This window comes from Echinops telfairi, unplaced genomic scaffold (genome assembly GCF_000313985.2).
Source record: "Echinops telfairi isolate 266 unplaced genomic scaffold, ASM31398v2 ScPeMD7_3533;HRSCAF=4204_0, whole genome shotgun sequence".
Taxonomy (NCBI): Eukaryota; Metazoa; Chordata; class Mammalia; order Afrosoricida; family Tenrecidae; genus Echinops; species Echinops telfairi.
The window spans coordinates 106149576-106173535 of NW_022107431.1; the positions used below are offsets into that span (position 1 = coordinate 106149576).

At 39.1% G+C, this 23960-nt stretch overlaps 1 protein-coding gene across 3 annotated transcripts in view; it reads right to left on the reverse strand.

Annotated features, from left to right (window-relative positions):
* ADGRB3 (adhesion G protein-coupled receptor B3) overlaps window positions 1–23960 on the reverse strand; it is a 513164-nt gene that overhangs the window by 309314 nt on the left and 179890 nt on the right. For all 3 annotated transcript variants that reach the window (XM_045294359.1, XM_030886780.2, XM_045294360.1), the window contains exon 14: window positions 23546–23589. In XM_045294359.1, coding sequence (XP_045150294.1) covers window positions 23546–23589 — 44 coding nt within the window. The remainder of the gene's footprint in view (window positions 1–23545; window positions 23590–23960) is intronic.

The window sequence follows — 23960 nt, forward strand, 5'->3', positions numbered from 1 at the left end:
CCAGGAAAGATAAACCACTCAGGAATAATAATGGGAGTAGCGATACCATGAGGGTAGGCGGAATGTGAGGGGAGAAAGAGGGAATGGATCACAATGATAGACGTATATCCCCCACCCCACCCCAGGGTGATGAACAACAGAAACATCTGTGAAGGGAGACAGTGATAGTATAAGATATGAAAATAAAGATAATTGATCATTTATAAAGGGTTCACGAGGGTGGGAGCATGGGGTGAGAGAGGAAAATGTGAGGAGCTGATACCAAGGGCTCAAGTAGAAAGAAAATGCTTTGAGAATGATGATGGCAACACATGTACAAATGTGCTTGACACACAACTGATGTATGGATTGTAATACATACTGTAAGAGTCCCCAATAAAATGATTTAAAAAAAGTAATAATGAGGAGCCGAGGCTTGGACAAATAAAGAACTCATATGACCTTTTAGAACTAAAAATAAACAAACAAATAAAATAAAGCCTTCTCGTTGCCACTGAGCCTTTTTCAACTCATCGTGAACATACAGTGCAGAGTAGACGGCTCCTTTGGGTTCCCAAGACTGAATCTTCACAGGAAGAAAAAGTTTCATCTTTCCCTGCACCCACCATGGGGCTGGTTTGACAGCTGTTTGCAGCTTCAGAAGCCACAAGGACAGTTCTACTTTGCCTTACAGGGTTGCGATAAGCCAGAAATGACTTGAAGGTGGTGAGTTTGGTACCAATATTTACATTGGTGGCCTGACAAATCTTCCAAGTTTAAAAATAACCTTCTGAGTAAATCAGACAACATTGCTTGTAGGAAAAAAAAATAGACAAAATTTTATTTCACCATATTATAGACTTCCAAAATTCAGCAATCTATTCATGCTATACACATTGCCCTTCATTTAAGCCATGTCTCACTTTAGATTACTTGTAGGTTCACCGGGAATTATGGGAACCACTAAAAAGTGGTTATTTATCCAAGATGCCCTTAATATGGGAAATGAGGTAAGACATAAAATCTCATTTAAAAATAAAAAAAAATGTTTGCCTCCTATTTCTAGGATCATAACAGCGCATCCATAGTACTGAGTGTCTGTGGATGCTTGTGGATGCCTCTCATAGTCCGAACTGACGGACTCTTCCTTCCATTCTCCTCCTTCTCTCGCTCCCTCCTCGCTCTACTTCTCCCTCCCTCCCAGCCTGCGTCTCTCCCTCCCTCTATGCCTTCTCTTCACAGAGCTGCTGAGTGTTCTGAGATGGAAATGAAAAGGTACTTCAAAAATGATAAATTGAGTAATAAAGAGTAATTTTTCCCTGGAAATAAGGTATATTTAAAAAATATACATTGTAAAGTTTTAAAAAATGTTCTAGCAATCATTTTAGTACCAGAACTTCGCTAATTTGAAATAAGAAACCAATGTACCACCTATCTAAAATAGATGTACTTCTGTGTCCCTTGGTTTGCACAACAAGAAAGGTATTTAATACAGAAGAAGGTCAATTGTTTCACTCGAGTAAAATTTTTCTAGTTAATTGATGAAATGGAAGATCTTAGTTATGTGTGTGTGTGTGTTATTCTTTCTCTTTCCTGAAACAACAAGAAGTTATTTCAGGGACCTGAATCAGAGAAAACAAATATTAGCCCCGGGAAGCCTGTCATTCTCATCTTTTATTCTGGAAGCGGAAATGCATAGCTGAGCCCTTTGCTGTTCCTTCAGTTATGGCTTTGAGTATTGAGACCTGGGATATACTGCACACAACGGCTATACCTCTCAATTGCACAAGAACATTAAGCATAAAAGGCATGATATTTGTTGGAAGTTATTCGTGCCTTGGAGTATAAATAACTTTCGAGATTCATTTACAATATACTATTTTCCTAGTGAGCTTTTTATCAGTTGGAACAAATATTATTATTTTTCTCTTTCTTTTATTCTGTATTCTGTTACAACACACCCCTCACCTTCCAAAGGTAAATAATAATCCTACACATGTTTCTTAAAATGTAAAGGAAACTAAATAATCAAAATCTGTAATAGAGATTAATAGAGAATTTAATACATGATACATATACAATGATAGGTATACACAGTGATTTCCCAGGAATTTTACACTACAACAAAAGACACATCTCTATATGCATTACCGTGCCAATGTGTATTCCTAATGATAGTTCAAGTACTGTCCAGAGAGAGCAACCAATCAGAAAGTTTTTGTCTTCACAAAGAACATCTCTATGTTCAGGTATAAATAACGGATGTGTCCAAAAGGTTTACAAACTAGACTTAACAAATCTTTTCTATATTTGAAACGACTCCACTTTTCCTACTTTACTCTTTATGGATATTTATGGAAGAGCCACAAATAGTTCCATAAAGAAATAAAGAACTGTAAAATAGTGTGTATTCTATATGCAAATCACTGTGATGTATCATTAGATCTGTTTTATGCAGTACAGCTTATATGATACTGGGCAAATGTATGGATCATAAAATGAGTGCTTGAAATTGCTTATCCGAGGTTCAGAATCAACTTGATGTCAATGGGTTTAGGTGTTTGGTTTGCTGGTGACAGCATTTCACTGTTCATCACTTTGTAGAGCACAGCAGAAGAGAGCAAAGTCTCCTTAGAACACTGGATAACTCATTTACTTAACAGAAACTTTGTACGAATGAGTAGGCAAACATGAGGGGCTGCCTGGTAATGATAACATAGCAGAGGTCCCTAAATATGCAGGTGCTCTATCGAGGGTAATCTATGCTACACAGATGAGAGCTTTGATAGAGTCTGAAAGTAGAGAAGGAGCCCTGGTGGCCCACTGGTTCAGTGCTGGGTCACTAACCGAAAAGGCAGCAGTTCTAATCCACTAGCCTCTTGGAGGTAGAAAGAGTTAATTCTTTCTCCCCTTAAAGACCACAGCTTTGGAAAACCTTCGGGGCAATCTTACTCTTCCTATAAGGCCACTGCGAATCTGAATAGATTTGAGGGCAACAGGGTTGGTTTGTTCTAGAAAGCAAAGAAAGGCAGGCTCCATCATCACAGAAGTTGTTACTGCCTCAGCCAACTCGGTGCTATGGACTCACTTGGTAACTAAGTTAGCCACGAAGGATGGGTAAAAGCATTTCTGAATACCATCCCTGTGGACATTTTAGACCGGCTAATTCTTCTTGTGGGGGCTGCCTGGTGCATTGTTGAATGCTTAGTGACATTCCTGGCTTACCCACTAGTTGCCCACTGTAATGACAGCTAAAAATGTTTCCAGACATTGCGAGAGCTCCCAGGAGACACACCGTGCCTGGCTGTGAACCACTGAACTTTTTATTAGTATTTAAATTGCACATGTCATAATATTATAGATGTAGATACTTAAGATGAAGCTAATTATGGGATTCTCAATCACTGGTTCTCAGAGAAGTGCTTGGCACTAAAGAAGTTTTCATTTACATGGGGTGAAGTGGCAAAATAAGGAAAATATAGTGACTTTTGGTCATAGCTATGTGTACTTTACATTATCATCATTCTATTTGAATTTTTAAAAAATTAATCATATTATGTGAAAGACAGCCTTTCCTTGGTTTGATAATGCTCAGATAGTACTTTTACTTTGACGTGTTAAATAAAATAAGCAGATAACTACTTGTTGGGAAACAATCATATCTAAATTTAAAACAGAGTACTATAAGATTAATTATATATATAGTATTCACAGAATCCCAAGCTAATAATTCTTGAATGAGAGTGGTCTGTTTCTATCATGAATCTAGTTCTCAAAGGAGAAAGGCTCAGGTAAATTACACCCTTACTTAATACACTTATTTTAACATGTCTTTGAAGTATAACAGAGCAAAATAAAGAAGTAGGGGGGGAGAAAAACCATGATACATATGAGGTAGTTTATTCACCAGAGAAGTCATGCACAGGGTAATTGAAGAAAATAACCTATTTTTACCTAAATGATCTAAATTCCAACCGTGCAAATGAGGCCATGAAATGTCTGAGTTTAATGTTAACATAATTAAGCTTTTACCCTCTTTTCACAGGGGCCACTATGACTGTGTAATTTAAAATAACTCATAAATGTGTAAATTAGAGATTTCTATCTATTTGCTAAGGTCTTTTGAAGGAAGTTGTCATTTTGCAGCAGTGGTGACTCTATTTGTGTACTCAACAAATTCTAGAGAACACTTCCAATATACTTGGTTAATCTAGATTTTCCCCACTTGTGCAGCAGCCTATAATTGTATATGCATACCGTATGCATATGAGAGGGCTTCAAAAACTCATAGAAAAAGTGAATAACAGAATTTGCCATGGATTTTTTGAAGTATCATCCTGCTTGTGTGCATGAGTGCGTGCGCACACACACAGAGAAAATGCTGTGGTCTAGGCATTGGGCTGTTAACTGCCAGGTGGGTGGTTCAAAGTCACCAGCCACTCTGGCCTGGGGCAGAAAGATGGGATGATCTGCCACCAGAAAAATGTCCAGCCTCAGCCATCCTATTTCATAGGGTGGCCAAGAGTTTGCATCCGCTAAATCGCACTGGGTTGTTTAGAGATGGGTTTGGGATTTGGAATTTTTCGGCACCTCAGAAAAAAGTAGATCCTATTGAGAAAAACTATCTCAAGGAGACTGGGGGTACTGCTCTGTCTATGCAAGAAAGAGTTCTCGTTTGACAATTCCTGAGATTACAGCCTTCAGAGATCACTGCGAATGCAGTCAACTTTCGGCACTAAAGTAATTAGTCCACCCATGATTAAAAAATACCCCAACCCTTTCTTCTAGTGAAATCACTGGCTTAAACGCCCTTCATGTAGTGTGATATTGCCATTCATTCGAAATGTTCAAATCTAGAGATACAATTGCATTATCCTTATTAAACTGGTCATGTACAGAGCTTAATCTGAATCACAGATATTCTAATCTCACAAAGTTCTCAGTGGCATCAACATGACTTATCTTTAAAAATTACTGAACAGTCCCAAAGATAAAATGAAACGCAAGGTAATAGTTAACTCTCATTGCCAGCTGATCCGACACATAGCTTTTTAAAGTGAACTTGCTTCCTTAGTGTCCAGTTTTAACCTGAATGTTAGAGGACATCAGGGTCAGCTTCTAGTATTTATGTCAGGCAGGAATCCAAAGAGCCTAACTTCCAGAGAGAATGTGATTTTCACTTTATTTCAAAGGCTCAATGCAAATTCCATTTGGATTCCTGAGAGACCTTGTGATTCAGTTCACATTTCGCTTGAAATGCAGTGTGCAGAGGGGTAAGACACAGGAGAACCAAACTCCTTGGTGCCTGTACTGGTCCCTAAGATGAAATGAGGCGCTTGCGGAGGTCAGAATGCTATTGCTGCCTTCCATGGTGAAATTGACACTTAATGTAAATGGACACGGTGTCCCACTGGCTTTTAGAAACTGGGCACTAACTCACTCTATGAGGGTTGTTTCAGTTGAAAAAACAAGAAAATAAGATTTTGATAGAGAAAAATTTGAACACAAGCCATTGTAACCATTGCAGCGATTTAAACCCAAATATCAGATTTGAATTTAACACGCTGAAACCCAGACAGATACTTTGTCAATTATGGCAGTGAGGGAGCCAAGATTCAGAAAGTATCTACATTCAGAAGCATGTTGGTAGTATCAAGTTGCTAACAAGCTTACAAAGGCTTTTCTTCCTCTCAGGGAAAACGTAGGCATGCCTAGGAGATGCACATAATATAACACAGGTTGCATTTAATAGTGATAAGCAAAGACAAGGAAGGAATCTTTCATCTTGAGCAAACTAAAATTGGTTTCAATGAAGGCAAGCTCACACAGCTTTGGGACTTGGGTTGTTTTTACATATAAATGCTAGGCACCACCAAATATCCATGGCAAATTAAATGTAGAACTTTTGATTAAAGCAGTTTGTCATGAGGAATTAGGAAATTTAAAATAGTCATTCATGACCTAAAGGAACTTTAAGATTTTATTATATCAGAAACACTCCAACTGGAATAGCCAAGAAGTTTCAGGAAGAAATATGAAATCTTACTTTTAAAAATTGCAACATGAGTCACAAAACAATCTGAGATAGGAGTGATGAATATTGTGCTGAATTGTCTTTGCCTCAAGGATACTCTAGGTGCTCTGAATTTAATTGGAAAATATTTAACATATCGGTATTATTGCTACTTATTTACTCCTGCTCTGTGCTTATGCAAAATTACCAAGAAAATAACAAAACTTTCTCTGTGTTTATCCAGAAACATAGAGGGGTTAAAAACACTACGGAGCATAAATAAACAAGGGCTTGTGTAAGTGTCTGAAGTACTATCCCCCTGATATTGAAGCAATAAATTTCAATAAGCATCCCGTTTGTCCAGTCCAGGGACATGTGAGGTAAATAAATGTCTTTCATATGCCTAACACACATGGACCAAATAGTAAAAACTCAAAGCCCTGCACTTTCTCCCAGACAGACAAAGCTAGATATTAAACCATGTCAGCAGCCGGAAAAATCGTCTTCCTAACCCAATTTTCTTAGCATGAACTTTAATATGACTGATCAAATTTATCTGCCTAACCAGCCTAATTTTCATCATTTTCACTAACTAAACATATTGATCATGTCTTTGAATAAATGTATTATTGTCTCCTCAATGCATAACCCCCAACAGCAGTGCTTCCCCACTTCCTCTCCCTCTATTGATACAAAGCACATGACCTTCACAACCAGAACAGAACTCCTTGCTGAAATCCTGGCATGATCAAAGACCCTCCTTCTGACTACTATTTTAAAACCATTAAAAAATGCAAAAAAAAACACAAGTCAGCAAATCTACTATGTTTCCACTTTTATTTTAAACTGGATTTAACCTATATATTAGCACGTGCGGACGTAGTAAGTGCCACATGTGAAAAGCAGATGGCAGAAACTCAAAAAGACACTCAGTCTTTGGGCTCATTAGTTCTTCCTCCTCTCTTCATTGCCCAGAAAACAAGAACACACACACACACACACACACACACACACACAAATAAACAAATTAATAAATAAACTAACTAACTGCCATCATAGTGACTATATAGGGCAGGGTAGTGACTATATAGGGCATAGTGAATATATAGTGACTATATAGGGCAGGGTAGAACTGTCCCTGTGGGTTTACAAGACTGGAACTCTTTAGGAGTAGAAAGCTTCCTTTTTCTTTTGAGGATCCACTGGTGGTTTTGAACTGTTGACTTTGTGGTTAGGAGCACAATGCATAACCACAAAACCAATAACCCTCCCACCCCTACAACAACAACAACAACAACAACAAGACAGGGTCCTTAATGCCTGATCTGAACTCCTGCAGAAGCCTATACAGCAGTCTCCTTCCTCTAATCTTGATCCGTCTGGTCCATTAAAATAACGCATTTCCCTGCCTTACACAATTTTTGTGGCTTTCTTCAATCTTAAGAAAACATCTACACTTTTTAACAGGGTGAATATAACTCTTCCATCTCGGCCCCTGGCTACTTTTATCTCTTATGATTGATGGCCCATCACCACTAGCCCTGGAACTTAGGCTCCAAGCATTCTCAAGAAGCTGTGGCTGGAGCGGCATCCTCTACACCTTTCCAATGGTTTGATGTTGCAAACTTCTCTTTCCCCAGGCCCTATCAGGAACCAATTCAGGCATCATTTCTCTGCTGAGAGATCCTCCCTGAATCCACTAGTCATACATGTACTCTTTTGCTCATCAATTGTAATTTGTGTTTTTTTTCTTCTGTTTTCATCATTAATCAAGCCTCCTTGGGGTAAAGAGATTTATTTGTGTGTCTATTTATTCATGTGTATATATTTAGTGCCCTGCAGAGTGACTTGCACCGTGAGTACATTTCATACATATTGTTTACAAACGTCATTAGCCCATCAAATTTCCAAGGGCGATTTTGATCACTCACTGTGTGCAAAATGCATGCTTCGGATGGGTTGAGAGGCGGACACAAAAATAAATAAAAGTTGTCTCTCTTTACAAGACATTTATAATCTAGTTGGTGAACTAAGCGGAATAATGAAAAGTTAATTAGAACTGTTACTTCAAATTAACCATTCAGTAAACATATAAGATCAACGCTATTGTTCCAAGATCTTTTCAAAAAAAAACGTCCGAACAGATATAAGGGTGCCAGGCATTTTGGCACTCAATGAGACAAGACATTGACTCTGAAGCAGGATGGAAGAGATAGGACAAATGCCTCAAGCTTGTGAGTAGCCCTACAAAATTCAAATAGTTCAAAGATGTTCACTTCTAAGAAACTTACAAATCTGCTGCCAAAAGAGGCAAAGGCAGTAGGGAAGGTCAGGTTGTAGAAACAGAAGAAAACTCAAATCAGATCCAATGCCTATCAGTCAATTCTCACTCACAGGGATCCTATCTCAGGTTTCTGAAGCTGTAAATCTTGAAGGGAATAGACAGTCTTATCTTTCTCCTGAGGAGCAGTGGGTGGGCTTGAATCACAGACCTTGTGGTCAGCGGTCCAACAATTACTGGACAGCACCACTGCCTTGGAGCTCATTTTGACTCATAGAGACCCTACCTAGACTTCCTGAGAGTGTAGGCAGGTACCATTTCTGAGGTAAAATCTCCAGAGAAGCTACAGAAAAAGGAATCTAGAACCCAGGCGAAGAGATGAACTAGCCTGCAGATGGATACACGTGAAAAATGCTTCAGACAGAAACCTAAATGGTGCTCACAGTAAAAAAAAAAATTAGTGCTAGTGTTAAAAGTTACTGTTTTGTTTTAAATACTCTAATCTTGTCAAAAATACTCCAAACTTGAAACATGCTTCTTCTTTTTAAAATTAGTAAAAGGTATTGAAGGCTATTCCTAATACCCTTTTATAACTAAAATTAAACCATTGTGGTAATTTAATTAAATCTCAGGAAAATGTCCTCTTCCTAATTGTGAGAGCACAGGAAATATGTTTGCCATTGCTAACCTAATTTCCCCTACGGTAGTGGTCATGATCAGGGTATCAACATTAGACACTAAATTGCTTTCTCCAGACAATCAGGGTGCTATTTCCTTTGCCGGATACATGAGTTCCTCTTTGATCTCCCAGAGCTGGGGACCTCACTTACAGCCCCTTGTTGAAGGAGATCAAAACCTTCCTCTTGAAGGGGCTGAGCAGGCTCCCTGGATTCCATACATTCCCAAGGCTGTAAATCTTCCGAGTGCCTCGTCTTTCTTCTATGGAGAGGTTGTGGGGTTCTAACTACTATCCTCTTGATTAGCACCCCAACACTTAACCCACTATGACACCAAAGCTTACCATATTGTCACTGTTTCCTTAAAGTTTACAAGTTTCATATGCTATCATTTGTGAACCATGCACTTAACAAAGTTCCCAACACGTGGTGGACGCTCAATAAATAGCTCTGGAATCTAAGAATGCATGCATACATTAAGTACATGGATAACTAAATTAATGAAGGGTAAATAAATGCTGTGCTCCCTCCACAAAGGCTGCTACTTATTCGGTTAGTCTGAGAAAATGTGTCACAAGTCCCCGAAGTAAAGACATTTCCAGTCAGAGAATGATCTGTCCAGTGACATCACCTCTCACCTTGTCCTGGCTGGGGCATCAGTCCACAGTGAAGTTTCGCTGGGGCCCTGTTTCCTCCCAGGCTCGCCAACAGCTGAGGGCCCAGGCGAAGCACTCAGTTTTAGGGTCCAGGCACTGATTGAAGGGTAGGTATTAAATAAATGCAAGACTTGTAGGGATTTAGAAATATGTGTAAAATTAAATTTACAGATGTGGCTTTCAGATTTGGCATTACGAAACAGGAGTTAAGAAAATGAAAGTGAAAATCAGCGAGGGTTATTTCAAATGCAGTGTGTGGTAGACTCATTAGAAACCCATTAAGTTGATTCTGACCATTACTGCCTCTATATAGAGTTTCTGAGGCTATGAATCTTTATGGGACCAGAGAGCCTTCTCATCTTTCTCCCACAGAGTGGCTGGTGCGTTTGAACCGGTAACCAAGGCAGTCCCAGGCTTGGGGCCTGGAGGTCGAATGTGCTTAAACACCAACAGGAACAGAGTACTTCTGTCACCTGAAGGCTGGGTTGCTGTAGATCTGCACTAAAGGCAGGAATTTGCATTTGTAAGAAGTTCCCCTACTCCACTTGCCCTCAGTTGGGGGGAATTCTCTGCTTTCCCAGGTGTGCCCACCCCAGAGGAGCTGCTGGCTGGCATGGAGCGGGTTCTCCTCAACAGTCCACAAGGCCAAGACTGAGACAGGACGCCTCCTCCGGTCCTGTTAACCCGATGGAAGGAGGCAGTGCTTCAGAACAGCAATGCGATCACAGTTTCGGACATGCTCCCACACATACGAGGATTTAAAGTACATTCTGGAAAGATCTAGATGAGATATTTCTAAAAGAGGTAAGCTTCACTTGAGTGGCCTTTTTTTGTACAAGGATTACTTCACACTCCAGTGATGCTGGATAAATGAAGTGTCCGCGGACTCTTAACTCTTAACAACAGAGGCTCCGAAGAATTGTGGTATTCCTAGGAAACCTGCGGGGAGCGTCTGGCTCATTAAAACATATGCAAATGCATATACAGCAAATATTTCCTTTAATATACATTTATTGAGATCCGAATTGTCATGCTTTAGAAAAATATCTGAAACGGTGCACTTCGTAAAGTTGATGATTATACCTATGTTCAGTGTAGGTCGCCATAAATACTTTTTCAGGTTAATAGTTATTTGTCAAATTCAATCACAGTTTGGAGTGATTTCTGTCCTGGTGACATTTTGCAATACTGTGTACTAATGTACACTACTATCTACTTTCAAAAATAGTAGAGATCCGTTTATGCTGGGCTGAACTTTTAAATATCAGAAAACAATATGATATTTGCCCTTGAGAGCTTCAAAGGACGGTCACTAATTAACCCTTTGTCTCTTTAAAATTAAATTATCACTCCCTAGCATTTCAAGACAACTCTAAGCTTCCACTCCTAAACCTGTAATATCAACACATATGAATCGTTCCTTTCACCAACTGTAGTTGATTTACCATTTAGCAGAACAAATGAAGAACTTATCAGCAATTATGAAAATAATTTCCTCCTTTTATTGAAAGACTTTGCAGGCCCTGCAGCTTAGCACATTATTATTCTGGGTGGCGTAGGTGTTGTTGAAAGGCAGTGTGAAAATAAGAGCCTGAATTATAAATTCCTCCCATGAACACCAAATCACTTTGTATTTTCTGTGGCTAACAGAACTTATTTCTTGCTTTAAAAAGCAGCAGAAGAAAACGAATGAGACCATTTTAACTTTCAGGAACACTCAAGATTGCTCTGCATTCTATACTGAACCACTTTGAAATAACATTTTAGTCTTTACGTATATTTGTGCTTTTAGTTTGTGAGTGTAACATGTGCATCCATATAGACTAGCACATTGCCTTTATTAATTTATGATCAAATTAAATCCTCCAGTAAGTTCCCAGTCAGCGAGTGCTTATTAGCTAGTGACCAGGCAAGGCCCTCAGTGGGCATGAGCAGTTAGTACGTGACCAGCAGCATCAAGGATAGCAGTTGGAGGTCTTGCCGTTACACGGGGAAAGCACAACCCTTTGGGGCCGCTCCATTCTGAAACACACGGGCCAACACGAGTTGGAACTGAATCGAAGGCAAAGGGCTTTTTTATTGCTGCTGTTTTTCTTGAACTGTTATAGTTTAGAGAAAACAGAAATGATGCCAGAGACCCAGAAGGTCCTCCCCAGATCCAGAAGTGTTGGGAAGCTCCTAAAGAAGACCAATGGGGAGCTTGGAGGGGGGGGGGGTTGGGTTGGGTTTCAAGACAAGTATCGAGTGTTTGAAACACAGCAAAACACATGCTTATTTTTCTTAGTTTTTCAAGGTGACCTTCTTTTGCAGCAATCTTTGTGGGCTCGGGTCCTGTGGAACAGATCTAGTAACAGGCACTACCTGGAGCTGAGACAGAAAGTGTCCTTTTCTAGCGTCAACTTTCAAAGGAGAGATCCTCTTCGGTGGCACAGATTCGTGGATGGTTTGAAGTGCCGTCAAACATGGATTTTGCCTTTTTTAAAAGCTTCCTAACAGGCTATCTGGCTCTAAGCTATTTCCTAATTCTCTCCACCTGTACTTTTTGCAGAGCCCTGTTGGCACAGTTAAGCAACTCAGTTAACCAGAGGACAGTTTGAACCTATCAGTCACTAGGAGGGAGAGAGAGACAGCAGATAGTCTACTTACATAAAGATGTACTGCCTTAGACTCTGCCACCCGACTGGTCGGAATTGGAATTGACCAGACTGTTTGTTTGTTTGTTTTTTAATACTTTTTGTATAAAGAGCTTCTTTATACAATGACTTTCCAACATTAGGTGAATATGGATCACCAACATTAGCTATTTAGACAAACAGATATTCTTCTATTTTCTCACTGGTTTTAGCTTAGAAGGGGTGGGTGGTAATACAGTTAGAACAGTAATGGTAATACACTCTCTTCCTTTTGACTTTTAGAAATCCTTTTTCTGAAAGTGGATATGGCAAAAAATGAAAGCAAACATATGACTGATTTCCTTTAAAGTTGTGGACATGTAGGTTTAGGCCTTCTCTGACGTCCAACTGTAGTCCAGTCTCAAGTGATAGACGATAAAGAACCACGTGTGCACACTCCCAGAAAGGAAGGGGACTATTTTGGTGACTTTGAGATGTAGTTCATTGTGGAATGGAATTTTGAAGCTCTCTGGCACATCAGTACAATGTTATGTCTCTAATAGAATCCCTCAAGGTGTACATAATGCATGTTTGGCAGAGCAGAGAACAATTTAGGGGCCTGGTTGAGCAAATTAAAGCTCAGAATATGTTTAGTTGAATGTATATTTCATGTACACCAGCATTCAAATAAAGACTAGGCAGCTGCTACTGTGATTATTGAAAATGATAACAAATATATATTTGTTTGATTGCTTTTGGATTTGCTTCAATGCTACCTAAATTTTCCCCTTCTACTCTTATAGACGAAATTGTGTTTTCTCAAAATACCTGTTGTAAATTCTCACCACTCCACCTGTGGTTATAATCCAATTCAGAATGGATGGTGTCCATTATGTTAATGAGCAGGATTAGTATACACTGGGTTTTGAATCAGTCTCTAATCAAATACAAAAGAAGCACATTAAACAAGCAGAGATGAGGGAAGATGAATGCTCAGCCCCGAGCAGACCACCAGGGAACTAGCAGAGAGAAGTGGAGGGGCAAGGACCCCGCCTTCTCCCCCTCCCGAGCCCCACTAGAGCAGAGCGAGAAAGCGTCCTCTGAGTTAGTGCCCTGAACTCAGTCTTCGAGCCTCCAGAACTGGGAGAAAATAAGTTTCTGCTTGTTAAAGCTGCCCACTGTGGTGTCCGTGTTATAGCAGCACTAGATACCTAAGATTACCCTCTCAGCACACACAAACACCTCAAATAAGCAAAAGAAAATCCAGTACCAGGTTTCAATTCTTTGGCTGTTTTCCCAAATATAATTTCACAAAACCTGGCAAACAAACGCACATATTTACAATCTACTACAATCCACCTTGTTGATTGAGTGCAACATCATTGAACAGTGCTGCCTAGTGCTGCCGTATGCTGCTCCCAGTTCAGGGCAATGCGTTTACCCAGTTCTTCTAGACGCCAGGAGTACTTACAGGGGCAGTGAGTTATTTAATGTAGCTCTCCTAGCCAACGATTCTAACTCATCTGGCAAACTGTGACTGACATTCTCAGTGATATTATTGCAAAATTTCTCTGACAACCGGCTCCCATTGTTTGTCTAAATAGCAGCCAGCTACGAAAGGATTTATTCTGGACAAGTGAATAATTCAGGTATTGTGGCAGGTAGTTAACCTACATTGGTCCAATATCCCTCTCTAAACCGTGTTTTAAAAATTAGTACCAGGGCCTAATCAGTGAGAATATTAACAAAAGATCTTTATGCTTTAGGGAGATGATTGATAAGATACTCTACCATAAATTAACAGTGACAATATTAACAGAAGATATTTATGCTCCAGGGAGATGATCAATATGATTATCTACCCTACATTAACAAGGAGGTCTCTAAAGGAAACCAAACGGCAGATAAAAACCAAAAACATAGATCCAGGAATAGATTTTGGGCTTGCACGAAATCCTAGATCCAATTTAAGAACAATTAGTAATTACATCATGATGCTGCTCGATACTAATCCCCAGGAAGGGAATACAGAAGATATGGTGCTATACTAAAGTGTGTTGAAGAAAATAAGATGGTGTCCGGCTAACAGATAAAATAGGATCTGGAGTCTTTAAGGCTTGTTTCCAAACAAGCAGCCATCTAAGTAAGATGTCAACTAAATCTCCAAAAGTACACCAACACCAGTGACCAAAGGATTGTAAATCATATAATCCAAAGCCAAAGGAGGGAATAGTACTAGTGCCCAAGTTGTGAGATTCTGGTTTGCAGAGGCTCTGGATGACTGACTGCAGAAGTCCCAGATACATTTGTGAGTTCTACCCAGGAAATATGCCTCTGGTAATTTCCCTCTATCCATGGTGGAAGGATGGGAATAAACTGGTTATAAACAGAGAGTATTGGAGAGATGATTATAAGAGATCAAAATGATAAACCTGATTTGAACAGTTAAAATCCTGTCACTTGATCTCCCTCTCTGGCACACATTGGGCCTGATCTGATTTTCAGTGTTTTCTTTCTTTCTTCTTTTTCATATTGGTGTTTATCTTGGATGTGTTTTGTCATTGGAGTAGCCCTCTTGAATTTTTGCTATGAGATTTCTGGTTTTTTTTTTTTTTTTAGGTAGATGAAACACAGGATTGCTGAACCTATAGAGACAATAAGTAGAATAAGGGTTCCTGGGGTGCAGTGGGGGAGGGGGGGCAGGAGGGAAACTCATATCAAGGAGTTCAAGAAGGAAGAGAATGTTCTGAAACTGATTGTGGTAGCAATTGTACAATACTGCTTGATGTGATTGAACTATGATATGATATTTGTATTAGCTCCCAATAAAATGGTTTTGAAAAACATAGACCTTTCCTTTCATGGGTCTGGTGAGAAGGTGTGGGAAGATACTGCTAGGGCACACCTGTAAGACATTTTGACCAGGGTACCATGCAGTGTCACCCTGCTTCTTATGAACTGGCCCTCTGAGAAGCAGGAGGAGGGATTTCATTACCAGCAAGATCCTTAAATGGAACACACTTTCTGGACCCGAAATCCCCGTACAGTGAATCTCCAAATCCAGAACACAGCTAAACCATCAAAGGAGCAGCCGCAGAACCAGGAGCTGAGCATGGAACAGAGTGATGGACTTCTCAACCCATGGAACAAGTAAAGCTGAGTGCTTTTGTTCAGGAGGTTGGGTATATAGCCCACCTCCCAGGGATGAATAACAGAAATGTGGGTGAAGGGAGACAATGGACAGTGTAACACACGAAATAACAACAATAATATATAATCGATCAAGAATTCATAAGGGTGGGAAGGTAGGGGAGGAAGGGGTAAAAATAGGAGCTGATACCAAGGGCTCAAATAGAAAGAAAATGATTTGGAAATGTTGATGGCAACGTATGTACAAATGTGCTTAATACAATTGTATAATGGATTGTTATAAGATTTGCAAAAGCTGCCCAATAAAATGATTACTAAAAATACATAATAAGACAGAAGAATTGCCTATAGAAAGGAAAGAGAATGGCCGAACATTATATTGGCAATGTCATGTTCAAAGTAGTATTTTACTATTATATTGAAGATATTAATGGCTTTTCAAAAGTGGTTTTCTTAAAAACAGTTCTATAAACCATGTTCTTATAAGTTTTTTAAATGCCTTCTTTTATTTCCAATCTTGGCAAAATATGTCAACAGTAGTATGATTTAATTTGTTTTGAAACAAAATTTGTAAGATGTTACGGTTGTAGTTCTTAGATTCCCAACCCTTGGGCATAATTATTTATGCACCAGATCATCACAAACTCACTGCCATCATGTCAGTACTGACTCTTAGCAAACCTACAGGGCCAGGTAGCACAATCCCTGTGGATTTCTGAGGCTGTCATTGTTTTAAAAAACCTGTCTTTCTCCATAGGAGCAGCAAGGAGTTTCAACCTGTTGACCTTGCTGTTAGCAGCCCAATGACTACTCGACCAGGGCTCCTATTTATACACATTATAAAGACAATGATTTTACTTTTTTAAAAGTTAAAATCATTACTCCAATATGCATTCTTATCATATCGCTCTTCTGAACTCAGCCTAGGACAGATAGCCCCACAAAGCTGGGTCTATCCTGTCATAGAGAAGCCTACACCTCTGAACTGTGTTCTTTACATTTACCTCATACTTACTAATGTCACCCAATCAATATTCCAAATAATTTAGAAGAAATTATAGGAAGTCACTTAAGAAATATCTAATGTGGACCGTTTGGTTAACATTTCCTCAGAAGAATTGATATTAGCCTCCTTTAATGATTGAACATCCTGTTATTAACTAGGGTACAAGTGGACAGTTCTGCTTCTTAAAACAAGAAAAGGAAATAACAAATTCAGTATTAAAAAAAAACACATCTAGTCTGTTTTTAAAGGACACATAAAAAAGGGAAATTTTAGTCTTGAGTCATTAAAAAAATGAAAGAAAACCACAGTACTTAAATGATCTCATATGCATTTTCAGCCGTTTCAAGCCTAGCCCTCCTCTATAAACCGAACCATAGACACTAGAAGATGAAGACGTTCATCAGTGGCCTGTTCTTACCAGCCAGCACTAGGTAGCGTCTATTAATACTCTGCCCATCAATATTTTAACAACATGATTTTTAAATCCTGTCAAAAGGGTCTCTTGGACCGATCCTAGGATCCCAGGAACAGTATAAATGGGTGCAAAATATTGGATGAACGCCCAGTTTTTCCGTTATTGATTTTTAAAACATTCTTTGTAAGCAAATACTTTGAAAACTAACTTCAATGCCTTTCAGGAAGGAGAGGGGAAAGAGAGAAGATGGAGCGAGCCACAGAGCACACATTTAACACAGCGTAAACATCGGTGACAGCTTCATTGGCGCCCCAGTCTCCCAGCCTGCACATCTTGGTTCTACTTTGTCCAAGTGAGGCTTTTCCCCTTTTCACTCTGGGCATACTTCCTTCTTAGGGTGCCTGAGACAGTAAAAACAAACAAACAAACAAACAAACAAACAAACCCTCATCCAGATAGACGAGGCCCACTGTTTAGGGAAGGCAATAAAAATAACACACCTTCCCTATCCTCTACTAAATAACCAGTCAAATACACAACCTACCCATTCCCCAAACATTTACTGAGCACCTGCCACGGTTAGCCACCCTTAAGCGTCTCAAAGTTAGCAGATCTTTTCTAAATGTATGTTCTGAAGTATGGTGCTATTATGCATAGATGACGTTCATCACCTAAAGGTTAAAGGAGAAGACCCATTCTGCACACCCCACCTCTCCAGAATGAATGGCACGAGGATGGGTTTTCCTTCTATATTTGCTAGGGCTCATACTATGAGGCGAAGGGTGTGGCGACTGCCAATCTAAATGTCGAAAGGAGAGAAAAATGTTCTGGTTATGTAGAAATGGGCATAACAGCACAGGAGAGGACCCACTGCAACTCAATTCCGTAACACCCAGATAAAGCACGGCACTGTCAATCTTAGTCAAGATGTGACAATTGCTATTCCCAGCTCTAATAAATCAATTTGAAATGTAGAAAATGAGGATGCTCAATCCTTAAATGCTCTTCTTTTCAACACTAATGCAGGCAAATGAATTACTCATTGACTGATAAATTGTTTATTAATACTAAAAAAGTTACCCTAAGGAATTAAAATTCTGAAGCATTTTCTGAAAAGAAACATAATCACTCACTGAGTTGAGGGCATCAGACAGTGTTACCAAGGCCCATAAAGAAACACTAGAATTTAATTTAAAATATGTTTCCCAGGAAACGTACTCACTACATATATTTCAATACTCAAAATCCAAATTTGAATAGCCCAAAGAACATGCATATTAGCCATCACCCAATTGATAGTTTTGTAAGCCACAATAAGCAGTAAAATAGTATCTTCTACTTAAAACGCATCTCATTTTAAAGTGATCAAATGAGTTTCAATTTGTGAGCTATGTGAAGCATTATCTGCATCATGCTAATTTGTTAAAATCACACACACGCACGCACGCACGCACGCACGCACCCACGCACGCACACACGCACACAGAGCAAAGTAAACCAAATCACTGCCATTGAGTTGATTTCCAGTCACAGCTACCCTAAAGGACTGGGTGAAACTTCCCTTGCGAGTGTCTGAGACTGTAAATTTTTAGAGGAGTAGACAATCCCGTCTTTCTCCCACAGGGCAGCTGGTGGTTTCAAAATGCTAACCTTCTGGTTAGCAGCCCAACTTAAAACCCACTATGCCACCATCAGGGCAAATCAAAATATGCCTTTATAGTCTTCTAGAACTGGTATGTCTAATGACAATAGACTAAAATGCCTTTGTTTGGCAGCATCAGGGTAATTCATTACTTTTAAAAGTAAAATAGGCTGCTTATAAAGTTACATTAGTACCCACACAAGCTGGAATGTTTTCATACTTCCAATATTAGATCTAACCATTGCTATAAATGTATAAATTGATTGTAAAAATGAAACAGAAGTGACATTAATTCTCAAATAGAAACCATCCTCAAGGTACATGTAAATCTTTCTCTCAAGAAACTACGGAGTAAATAGTTGTTACATGTACAAGTGATGGATGAGGCACCGAGAATGCCATGGTGAATAAGAACAATAAGACAACTCACCAGGGTGCTCTGGTGACGGAGTAGGTTAGGGGTTGGGTTGCTAACAATCAGGCTAGCAGGTGGAAGCCACTGGCCACTCCTTAGGGAAAAGAGGAGGGGTTCTTCTCCAGTAGAGGCAGTTTTCCTCTCTCCTCGAGCTGCACTGTGAAGGAGAGTCAACTCAATGGCAACGGGTTTCTGGGGCTTACTCTTTTGTGGGAGTGACACACAATAAACCCATAGAACAAAGACTAATAAAGAAAGGATGTGTGACCCACAGCCCTACGGGGGACAACACTGGAGACACAGTGTGTGAATGGTGCTCGATCTTTTTTTTTTGTCGTCTTTTATTGTTGTTGGTGGTGGGGGGGTGTTGCTGTTTTGTTGCTTTATTTTTCTCTGTCTTGTTTTTATTTTGTGTATATTATTATCTCTGCAGGTCTACCTAGATAAGATAGGTGGGATAAACAATCTGGAGGAGAAAACAATGGGACCAACAGTTCCTAGGGACATGGAAGAGGGAGATACAAGGGAAAGGAAGTGGATGTTAACAAACCCAGGGACAAGGGAACAACAAGTGATCCAAAGATCAATGGCAAGGAGGGTGTAGGAGGCCTGGTAAGGCTTGATCAAGGGCAATGTAACCAAGAGGAATTACTGAAACCCAAATGAAGGCTAAGCATGGTAGCAGGACAGGAGGAAAGTGAAAGGAAATAGAGGAAAGAACTAGGAGGCAAAGGACATTTATAGAGGTCTAAATACAGGTATGTACGTATGTAAATATATTTATAGGTGACGATGGGGAAATAGATCTATGTGCATATATTTATAGGTTTAGTATTAAGGTAGCAGATGGACATTGTGCCTCTACTCAGTACTCCCTCAATGCAAGAACACTTTGTTCTATTAAACTGCCATTGCATGATGCTCACCTTCCTGACATGATTGCTGAAGACAAAGCGAGTGCATAAGCAAATGTGGTGAAGGAAGCTGATGGTGCCCTGCTATCAAAAGATATAGCATATGGGGTCTTAAAGGTTTGAAGATAAGCAAGCAGTCATCTAGCTGAGAAACAACAGAGCCCACATGGAAGAAGCACATCAGCCTGTGTGATCATAAGGTGTCAATGGAATCAGGTATCAGGCATCAAAGAACAAAAAATCATGTCATTGTGAATTATGGAGAGTGAGAAGTGGAGACCCAAATCCCATCTATAGGCAACTGGATATCCATTTACAGAAGGATCACGGGGAGGAGAGAAACCGGCCAGGGTGCAGTACAGCAATGATGAAACACACAACTTTCCTCTAGTTCTTTATTGCTTTCTTCCCCCCACTATCACAACCCCAATTCTACCTTACAAATTTGGTTAGACCAGAGAATGTACACTGGTACAGGTAAGAACTGGAAACACAGGGAATCCAGGACAGATAAAACCCTCAGGACCAATAATGAGAGTAGTGATACCAGGACGGTAAGGGGATGGTTGCGTAGAAAGGGGAAACCGATCACAAGGATCTACATATAACCCCCTCCCTGGGGTACAGGCAACAGAAAAGTGGGTGAAGGGAGACATTGGACAGTGTAAGATATGACAAAATCATAATAATTTATAAATTATCAATGGTTTGTAAGGGAGGTGAGGTCGGGAGGGAGGTGAAAAATGAGGAGCTGATACCAAGGGCTCAAATAGAAATAAAATATTTTGAGAATGATGATGGCAACAAATGTACAAATGTCCTTGGCACAATGGATGGATGGATGGATGGATTGTGATAAGAGTTGTAAGAGCCCCCAATAAAATGATTTTTTTAAAAGGGGTGCTGATACCAAGGGCTCAAATAGAAAGTTAATGTTTAGAAAATAATGATGGCAACGTATGCACAAATATGCTTGATAAAATTGATGTATGGATTGTTTTAAGAGCTGTAAGAGCCCCAAATAAAATTATATATATAGAAAAAGAAAGGATGTGCCCTTTGAAGGATATTACATAGAACAAGAATCAGAAAACAATGGAGTAATTCTTTGGATTGGTCAGAGACATCCTTAAGGAGGGATCCATAAGAAGGTAGCACATAAAAGCACATTTAGTAGGAGAAAAATGATTAGAAACCACCTCAATGACCACTAATATGGGTAGCACCAAAGACACCATAACATATATTTAGAAATGGAGCAGGTTTGATGAATAAAATGTAAGTAGTAGCATAAAAAATATCCAAGATTTATTGCTGAATGAGAAATTGAGGCTGCAAAGTGTCACACAGAGTATACTATTTATTTTAAAATGGTATTATTTTCTATGGATGATACATATGCCAATGCAAAGCTGCATAAAGATGAAGGTCTGAGATCATAACTAACAAAATGATATTAAGGACGATCCTGGAGAGGTGTGTGAGCACAAGGGACCAAAGAGGGGATGGTCAAGGGGACCTTTGGATTTACTGTCATACTTTAAACTTTTACAATCAAAAGATAGTTTGATTATTTCTTCAATAAAAATTAAAACCATTTTGAAGGAGAAAAAAGTTGATAACCTAACCAATATTCAAAAGCAGTTTCTAATTTCACCTTTTTACTAGAATCTTTAAAATATCATTCAATTTATTTTTTTCTATATAAAAAGAAGTAGCAATATTTTTTTCAGTATTATCTTTGTTGGAGAACATATAAATAGCACAACTACTGCTTGAATGCCAGTGTTGTACCTGACAAAATATCCAAAGTAGAAGGGATATGAACAAGTTGTCTTAACTTTCCTTATTTAGAAACTCACCCTAGAAAGCCATCTGGTAAAATGTGATTAGAAAGGATTTTTCTACAAGGCAGAAAGCTTCTAGATCCCTTTTCGGTTTCACCAAGGAAAGGTGAACTACACTGATCTCTTGATGAAATCTCCTTTGAAAAGCACCTCAGCCCACTTCCTTCTCTCACCAAATCGTTTCCTTCCAGGACAACTCAGGAGTTGAAATTGTCACGCTAAGATATGTTCCTCATGACTGACAAAGAGTCGTGTTATCAGCAGATGCTGAGGAAAGTACCATGTGACTGATTCCCAAGGTTAACACTGACCTCAAACACCAATAGCCTTATCAATTAAACTCAACACCTCAGACGTCCATGAAAGGACACCAAATGTGGCACAAAGAGGATGCTGTTTTCTTGCAGTGACCCTGTAACAGTCCTTAAGGGTTTGGGGAATTGGTAACACATTCCTGTTTAGATCGATATAAAAGTATCTCTTACCCACTTAAAAGATAGTAAGCCTAAATCAAAGTTGGCTATTATTTATGAATTTGTGTAAGCAACTACGTAAAATTAAATGTTTAGTATAGTATGTTATTCTCGAGCAAAAAAGTCAATAAACATTTTGAGCAAAACACTGAGCAAAGACATTCTTATTGTATTTCATTCTTCCTTTAGTTGCACACCATACCAAGCAGTGTCTTCGTATACTGCCTCAAAGTCTTCTCTGGACATTGGTAGGAAGGGAACATTCACAGAAATTTTACTGTGGTGGGTTCCAGGTTTTTAAAAATGTTTTACTATAATCTCATGCAAATCAAGGAATGAATGAAAGCATACAACTCATATTATCATTAGGGTAAGTTGAAATTTTCTTTATCTGCTAGGGATGAGGATTCCTAGCAGAAGAGGGTGCCCAGAATTCCTGAATCAGTAGCAACAAGTGTATGTTTACACAACAGATTTCTGAACTAAGTGAAGACATCTATAGATTAGATTACCTTAGTACCCTAGGACTGAGCACCTCACCTGTGAGTTTGCTCTTTTACTAGAAATTCTATGCTCTTCTTTTAGCCTCCCCAGTAACTGCTGGTGAAGAAACTGACATCATAAAATCTCAGATGTCTGTCAGATTTAAAGAAAGAACACCGAGCAAATTCTGAGGAGATCTGGTGTCCTGTTTGAGAGCATTTTAGCTTTGGGATTGATTGATACATGGCTTCCTCCAAAAGTTAATCTGGCTACATCAGTACAATAAACCCAAGTAGTTAGAGCATGAATCTAACTAAAAAAAAAAAAAGAAGAAGAATTTTTCTGCCTTGAAGATGTTAAAATCTCATAGAATTATGAATGAGATGAAGATAATTTGACCAGATATATTGTAATCACTTGTACAAATAATTACTCATTCTTATCTAATGCAACTGTTTTCTGTTAGGTACATAAATTCACAAAATATATGAACAGAAGCAGTTAAATGTCACGGAATGTTTTATATATCAAAACAAATTGGATGAGCCGTATAATAAATATTACATTGTTCTGAGAATAGATTCAAGGTCATGCAAGTAATGCATTGGCCAATTGACCCAAGACATTGCTCTTCTAATCTGAAAAGCTAAGCTGAATTACTAGAGAAAGAGATTGAAATAGCAGTTGGGCTTCTATAATTTCAAAATATCAGAGCTTTTAACAAATCCTGGCCTCTGCATTGCAATGCACTTTGCACATTAGGTAATGTAATCCTATCCTGAGACGTGCCCTGATGGCATCACACACAAACACATTCATCATGCTGCCCTGCAGATTCAAAACCAAGAGACTATTTTCTCGCTGAGTGTAACTCACATCCCACTGACTTCTCATATTCCTGTTGACTAGCAGGCGGCTGAAATAACTTAATGTGCTTTGAATATTTAGTCCAAAGAAATGTAAGAAAACATCTGTCACTTACGCTTTTGAGTCATCCCACAACACACAATAGGGATTCAAAGTACCCTAAAAATAAGCACAGAGAGAAAGAATAAATCTCGAGTACAGACATTTTAAAAATAAGTGTTTTATAAAATGCAAGTCGATTGGTGGCTGTGGTATCTTGCAGTGAGATACCTCTCTACGTCTTTGATTTGTTGCATGAGAAATTGTATTTCCTTTTTCATAGATTTGATGGCCAATGTTATGGACTCTGAATCATGAAAACAACACAGTCATTCCATGTGAATTTTAAATGAAGTTTACTTGTACCCAAAGACCCATACTTTGGTGATATCTATTTCTCTTCACTTTCTTCTAAAGTATTAACTGCTGTGTTCTTAAGAAGACCCACATAGTCACAATATCCAAACCACTGGCCATGCACAAGCATGACC